This window comes from Sciurus carolinensis, chromosome 9 (assembly GCF_902686445.1).
Source record: "Sciurus carolinensis chromosome 9, mSciCar1.2, whole genome shotgun sequence".
Taxonomy (NCBI): domain Eukaryota; kingdom Metazoa; phylum Chordata; class Mammalia; order Rodentia; family Sciuridae; genus Sciurus; species Sciurus carolinensis.
In genome coordinates, this window is record NC_062221.1 from 57705706 (window position 1) to 57713554 (window position 7849).

Consider the following 7849-nt stretch of genomic DNA (forward strand, 5'->3'; position numbering starts at 1 on the left):
ATATTTCAACCAGCTTCTTTCCTCAATTCCTAAATGATTTTACTCTTCCATTTTAAGGTGACATATTTTACATTTTCAACTGGTGGATAGTTGGACATTTCAGTTTGCCTACCCATAAATACTAATCTTCATTTGATAATACAATATGAAATTTTAAGTGTATTGAATACATAACTGAAATTTATGGAAGTTCCTTCTGACATTTATTGTTAGATTGAAGTTTTAATTTAGTTATTTGAAATTATTTCAGTTTGAAATGACCCAAATTATAAGGGTATCATTTAAAACATAACCTTATTGCCACAGAAAATTTTAAATAGACATTTGTGAGAACTGCCATGTATTATCTCAAATAAATCTGCTGAAACCACAACTTATGTTCATCATGTATTATTGGACGAAACAATTCAGTAAATAAGAAATCAATTCTTGTTTTCCATAATTTCACCATAATTTTATTTTATATTTACAATCTTCAATTTCTAATGCAAGGATCTTGCTGTGGACTTGGGGGATCTGGGAAGAGAGACGGGTTTGGAGAAGAGGGACCAGGGATCTGATATAGACAATAATAATTAATAAAGCTAACAGGATGTGAAAGTCTTCCAGAAGAAATTCTTGCAGCCAGCCTTGCGTTCTCGGGGTGCCATAGCTGGGTTTGAATTAGCAGATCTCTGCAGCTCCAGCCTCATCTCATCCTGCTCAGCAGCCTGGGACAAATCTTCAGGTTCCAGGGCATCATTCTCCGTCTGGTTGGGTTCAGACAGCAGCTCTGCCAAGAAGTACTTGGCCAGTTCCTGAATGGGTAAAAGGAAAGGGGAAAGAGAGGGAGCAGAAGGAGGAAAATAAGAATGAAGAAAGAAAAATGGAAAATTCTAGTTTGGAAAACAAATTTAGTCACACTTAAAATCCAGTTTTCGCAGTTGTGCACTTTTATGATACTTAAAATTAGTTAAGGATAAAAAATAAGTGTAATTCCTATAATCACGAAGTTACACAAAAAGATTTCAAAAGCTTCAATGTTTCTGCAAGTGTTCTGCCTCTGTAGGCTTAAAACACACAAAGAGAAATTGCAAATTGATAAAAGCCACTTTACAAAAATAGTGTGCCAACCTTTTGTTTAATTCAATTTCCATAACATGAGCAACAAAATGGAATTGTTCTTACCGTTTTTTGCAAAGTAAACTGGGGAAATGGGACCTTTCAATTCTCAGATGTGCTAGGTCTGTAGTGTCCCTTACCCACTCCCTGATGAATGAAGGTCTGCGTTTCAGCACCTGGGTCAGCACCGGGAATAGATGCTAGCATTCCTTTATGCTCAAATATCCATGTTTCCGAATTTTCTTGAATGCCAAGAAATAACTTACCTGAACTGTGACCAACCGCGCCGATCAGAAAATAAATAAGTAAAAGAAGTACGAGGGAATTCTAGCCTCTGAAAGTTTTCCTGAGAGCTTTGGTTGCTGAGGGATTCTAAAAAGCACCGTTAACACTTGTTTAAGTTCAAACCCAGGGTGCAGGAGCAAGACTTAGTACGAATGCGGGAGAGGGGAAAGAAGACATCGGGGGAGTTTCCTTACCTGCTTTCCTGCGGCAGCAGCCAGGGACTTCTGCAGAAACTGACGGAGTCTGGGGTCCGAGGGCGCGCCGGTGACACCGCCCAGGGCCAGCACGATGGAGAGCGCGGCCAGCGCGCACTGGAGGCGGCAGGACAGCATCTCGGCTGTGGCGCCGGGGAAGCCGAGCTGGAGAGCAGTTGTTCGAACTGCGGATCCGCAGGCAGCAGCAAAAGCTCTGAACCTCGCGCTTCCCGCAGCGGCTTGTGGGCTCTCCGCCGTCTCCCCACCTTCTTAAACTCTCCCTCTGACGTCAGGCTAGGAGGCGCCCCCAAATCTCACCAGCGCTTTTACGCACCATTAGCCTCGTGAAATCAATCACAGAAGTGAGGGGAGGCGACACAATCTAAAGTGGTTTACTTAGAAAAAACAAAAAATCCTGCACACTCAAAGGCACACACAATTCCACATGCCAAACCGTAAAATCTTTATTATCATTCAGTGCTACCAACATATACAGTCTATAATTTCACTCACACATGTGCACGTATGCACATTCAATTACACACAGAGAGCCTCAAACACAGCCCTGGAGGGGCAAACATACTATCACACACAGGTGTACACACATAAATGTACAGACTACTCCACTGATCCATTTTAGGAGGTCCCCAAATGCAAAACTATATGTGTATGGCAAGTGAGATTCAGAATCATTCCTTTGAGAACAGATTAGAGAATAAAATATGGGCAATGGCAGGACTGAAACATCTCCTCTACCTCCATTTCTTATGTAAAAAAAATCTTGTAGAAGATTGATGGATTCTAAAAGAATTTCACTTTTCTCTAAAATGAAGGCATCATTGTCTCACCCTCCCTCCTTCTTTCTTAGCAACTGAGAAACTTCTAATCTACCTGTCTTCATACTGTGAAAAACAAAAAAATAGAGACAGAGAGACCAACACATACATATGCACAAAGAGGCAGAGAGACTGATACAAAGGAAGGAAAAGAGATTGACTTCCTTTTGGTACCCAGAAACTTGGGAGTTGGAAGGCAATCTCAGAAATTATCTAATAAAACTCAGAATTTGAATTACTAAGTCTTAAAAATGGGCAGTAAGTTGTTCTGGCTCACATACTGCACAGTTGGAGCAAAGACAAGACCTCTACATTCTAGGGCCAGGGTTCTTTCCATGCAACTCTTGAGTTTTCTAACATATTGTTGGTCAGTAAGAGCAGTTCTAGATCAGGAACCCTAAGATGGACATATAAAATTGTAGGACCTCCTGGGTGTGACTATTATTGTGTGCTTATATGTTGGGAAAGGATTACAGACTATCAATGCAGTCCCCTCCTCCCTCAATCACAGAGAAAGTTTAGAAAAGCTATCCTAGAAATTCAGGTGTAGACAGGTTGAGCATTTGCTGTCCAGATTAGAGTTCTGGTAGCTTTTTGAACTGATTCCTTATCAAAGAAAAGTTAGCTAATTTTCTAGCATAGGCCAGGAGATCCTTGCCGGCTCTTCAACATATAGTATTTTCTGAGCTTCAAAAGTCATATTAGTTAAAAAATAATGCTACATCTCCAGATATTGAATGAGGCAGAGAACTTGTCCAATCCTGTTATCAGTCATGCATCATAAATTAAAATATTCTCAATACCTAAAAAATAGTATTCAAAGATGGGAAGGACTGGAAAATATTCTGATTGTCTTAGATATTTGTAAATATTTCCTTTTATATCTTTAAGCCAAGGAAAAGAGAACACAAGGTAAGGAATGTCAAAGCTTCTAGAGCTTAATAATTCAAGGCAAGGCCAAATACAAAGTAAGGCATTAAAAAGTTACATGTTGAAATGATTTGGGAGAGCAAGAAATCTAGACCCACAGAATTTAACCTTAGGAAATATGTGTTCTCTATACATTCTGGTGCCCTCCCAGGCCCCCAACTGGGGACTCAGAATCTAATTATATGAGTCCAACTATCCTGAAGCAACTCCCTCGGATCTCCTATATCCTCTACTGAAGTCTTGGCTTTTGGAAGCCCCATGAATTAGAAGAAGAGAGTTTTCTTTGGACAGGAGCCATCCAAAGAACAAACAGCAGCCCCCATCTTGCTCCATGCACTGGAATCTCTTCTCCCTCCCTCTCCAAACTCCTGCTTCTTTCCTTCCACATCCCTTTCCTCTTCTCTATATTTTCTCCTCTCTCTTATTTCTTCTTTCTCAGAATATTAATCTTCCTCACTCAATCCTCCTTTGTCTTCTCTCCCTATCCTCATTTCTCTTATACTTCCCACTTCCTCTTTATTTTCTGACTTCATCTTGGTTTGATTTGACTGTTTTCCTGCCTTCTCTGCCCCTGTCCCTTCCTTCTCACCTTGCTTAGCCAATATTTATCCAGCCTCTGCCTCAAGACATCTCTCCTCTCTTCCATCCCACCTTACTTTCCTCCCCCATCCTCAACTACTTCTTGCCAAGAATGCTCCTGATCTCAAGCTGTTGAAATACCTGCTTGGAATAGTGAAGTCTGAGTTGCTTTTCTCAGTCTCTTGTTGAAGTGCTGAAATCAGAGATGACAGGACTTCTAAGTTTTTTTTTTTTTTTAATAATCCTCAGATTGTTATGAAGCTGACTTCTACTTTAAAGAGGAGTCAGAACAAAAGGGGACAAAATTCTCCCTTAAATTTCTGTAGGTTTTTCTCCTTTCCTACTCAATCTTGGCATATAGGTTGGCTTAACTTTAAAACACTTCAAACTTCTTCAACCTGACCCTTTGCAGTTAGTCCCCAGGGCCCCTTTCCCAGCTCAAAGGCTGGGAGGAGAAAATGGTTTGTGGCTATACTGAGAACTGTATTTCCCAGATCATGGGCACCATGAATCACCTTCCCAAACCCCTATGCAGCCCATAGTGTTCAAAAAGCACTTTCTCATCCAGTACTTTAGGGTATTAACCCTCATCTCACAAGGGCAACCTGAGGTCCTGAGAGCAGATTGCCTTGCACAAGACTGAACAGACAGGAAGTAGCATGGTCAAAGGAGAATGTTACTCAACTGTAGGATGCTGCACCCTCCCGTGACTCAGAGACACAGAGATACCTGGTTGAGTAGTCTGCAGTCTGGACAAAAGCACATCTAGGAAGCACTCAGAATTCTTTCATACACAGAACCTCTAGTCAAGATAATGACTGCCCGTCTCCCTTGTGGAATGAACATTTGAGGGTGACTATCTACAATATGAGAAGAAACTCAGTGAGAAACAAATTTATGTGCAGACATAAATTTTGATGTTAAGCAATATAGAAAAAGAAGAAAGTATCTGTACAGAGATCTGGGTTCTGGTTTGGTTCCACCACAACCAGCTGTGTGATATCATCTCTGGGCAATGTGGTTCCTTCCAGTCCTGATAATTTAATCCATAGCTTAATTTTTTGGAAATAAAAAGATGAACTAGAATGTACTTTGATGTTACATGCTGTTGTTTTTCTTGGATTGAAGTCTTTGTATTGGAAAAGAACCTGTTTTTTATGTAATATGGGGAAGAAGACTGGATGCAGAGGATCTTTGGCAGGGCCCGTTAGAAAAATTGTCCACAACTCTGGCTTCTGCTACTGACCTGCCCTCCCCACTATGAAACTTGGTCTCTCTGTTTGTAAAACTGATTCACTCAAAATTTTTTCTACGAATAAGTATGAAAAAGCTGTACTATTTGAGATTCCAATGATATAGCAGTGAACTAGAGAGACAAAGTTTTAGGGAGGAAGCCTAACTATAAACACATTAACATATGCTCAAATTTATAAGCAAGGTATAGAGTATGATGGTGGATGAGGGACCCTGCTAAGGAGGAACACTTTGAGCAGAAATCTGAATGAAATGAAGAAGCTAGTCATAAAAAGAGCTCAATAAAGATTTCTAACCCAGGACCTAAGTTAGTAACAAGGCAGAAGAACTGGAAGAGAATGAGTGAAGCAGAGAGTTCAAGTAGAGGAAGTCAGCCAGGCAGGTAGGGGTCAGATTAGAGAAAGCCTTGAGGGCCACGATGTGGAAACCATTGGCGGAGTCTTGAGCAATGAACTGACCTAATTCAATTATTTTAAGACAAGGCCTTCTGCTCAGTGGAGAATTAACTGTAGGAGGTTAAGAGTAAAAGAAAAGAGGTAACTCAGAAATTTAAGAACTACTGAAGAGAGGAGCCAGGGAGGGGAAAAGCAGTCTCCCTGAACATGCCCTGTACTCTGCCATGTCCATCTGCACATGCTGTTCCCTCTTCCTGGAATATCTTTGACCCACCTCTGATAATTGAGTTCATACAGATTATTCTGTTTCCAAGGACCTCTCACTTAGACTCATTGTGACCCTATCCTGTGCCCAAAAGTGTGCCTTTCACACCTCTGCTAGTGACACTCACAGATCACTTTATACTCCTGTTCCTTGAGAGTCTGTATGTTTTGTTCATAAACTAGATCCTCACTGAGGATAGAAACCTGTCTACTATGTCTGCATCCTCCTCAGAGACCTCAAAACTATTAGGCATAGAGTAGTTTCTGAAAAATGACAATTGAGTTGAAGACAAACTTCTCTCTCCTTATACATGAAGTCTCTATAGATTCTGTAAGTAAGACAAACATTGTGAGCCTCAAGGTTACTAAGGACTAAATCACTTGACATACTTAATATGAACTCCACAATCCTAGGTGGCCAATACCTTCATGAACACATCTCTCTTGATCTCTTAGTCATCTCTGAGCTTTGGTAAGTTAAAAAAAAAAAAAAAAACTGAAACAGTTCAATGCTATTGTTCCTATTCCATAAGGAACTATCTGACATTGCCCTTTGAATGTGCTATTATAGTCATAGAGAATATGAGCATCCTCAGAGCTATTGGAAAGCCTAGGAAGGAAGCATCCACTGACCACTGAAGTAGGTATGTGTTCCAAGCATGTACAACAGTGAATAATAGTGCTAACTTGACTCTGTGTTGTGGCTTGTAGTTGATTGTGTGCGTTGATATCAACCAAATAAGGAGTAGAGGCCCCAGGACATATAGCTAGTGTGTAGCTGGGCTGTTGCCAGAGCTCTTTCTGCCACCCTCGCACATCCTCTCAGACGGAAGGGAAGGTCAGTGAGGAAGCGCTGTGCCTAGCTCTCCTCCTAGTTTTCCCTTCTCTTTTTGGATTCACTGGTTCTCCAGAAGCTTCCCAGTTGCTTCTTTGGCTTCTTCTTAGAGCCAAGTCATGTTCTGTCCCACTGTGCCACCCAGAGCATATCTCCCACCTCAGCATCTATCTTCCTTCTTAAAATATGGTGTTAGATCTGAGATCTTCCAAGAGCCTCCCAGTGCAGTCAGCAGGGGAAGGAATCATCTTGGCCAGAACCATCCATGGTTTGAGACATGAGGCCAGCATTCAATGTCCTGCTCCCCGGAACAGTGCGAGACAGATGGAGAAGTTCCTCTATGACATGATTCCAAGACTTACACTGTGGCAGTATGATAGAAGCCACGTAAATACAAAAGTGCCTCATGGAATGAAAGTACACATGCAAAACAGTTCCAGTCCCAATACTCCAACTTCAGGGTTGCCTGAGAAACACTGAAAGCATAGGGGTTTGGTTCCCAAATGCAGAGATTTTGATTCTTGGGTCACGGTTGAACTCAGACTTCTCTATCTTTTAGGGCTTAATTTTAGTCTGTAACTGGAGTCTCATCACCCTAGGAAACCATGGGGTCACAAACCACTGCCCACTATGGTTCCCTACTGCCTTGCTCTGCTCTGCCACTTCTCCACTCTCCTTTACTACTTCCTCTTCCTGCTCCCTACTTTTTTTTCCTTTTCTCTTCTCTGCTTCCTGGCTTTTGCTTCTCTTCCTATTTACTTTTCTGGCTTACATTGTCTCTTCTTGCTCAACCACAACTTTCCTTCTTTTCCTGGGAACACCAGAGGCAATGGGCTTGGCTTGCCTTTCGAAGGCCAGAGTATGTACTTCACTGGCTTTCCTGATGCTTCTCCATACATTAAGGGCACAGTCAAGACTAGAATCAGAAACAGACCCAGCCCCAGACCAGAACCTTAAAATCACTTAATCCCAGCCCTCAGTTTATATGTGGGTAAACTGAAGCCAAGAGAAAGAAAGGGTTTTTCTCCAAGCTACATAACTAGAATCAGAATCAGAATCTCTAATTCTCTTAGTTTATGTTCTTCCCATGACACAAGCACACTTTGTGACCCTTCCACCCAAGTGGTTGAAATCATGGAGTAAGACTGGCAGCTCCTGTCCTGCTTATATACCTAT

General features: G+C 41.5%; 1 protein-coding gene across 1 annotated transcript; it reads right to left on the bottom strand.

Annotated features, from left to right (window-relative positions):
* Nucleotides 1-451: 451 nt before the first annotated feature.
* Sst (somatostatin) lies at nt 452-1808 on the bottom strand. The gene is made up of 2 exons (XM_047565387.1): nt 1581-1808; nt 452-797 (listed from the first exon to the last, which is right to left on the bottom strand). The coding sequence occupies exons 1-2, from the start codon at nt 1716-1718 to the stop codon at nt 585-587; spliced, it is 351 nt and encodes a 116-aa protein (XP_047421343.1). The 5' UTR covers nt 1719-1808; the 3' UTR covers nt 452-584.
* Between the last annotated feature and the right edge of the window lie 6041 nt (nt 1809-7849).

Coding starts and splice junctions, on each gene's coding strand:
- Sst (XM_047565387.1), bottom strand. CDS start 1,718: ATGCTGTCCTGCCGCCTCCAGTGCGCGCTGGCCGCGCTCTCCATCGTG. Junction 798..1,580: donor CTGCTGCCGCAGGAAAGCAG/GTAAGGAAACTC, acceptor TTACCCATTCAG/GAACTGGCCAAGTACTTCTT.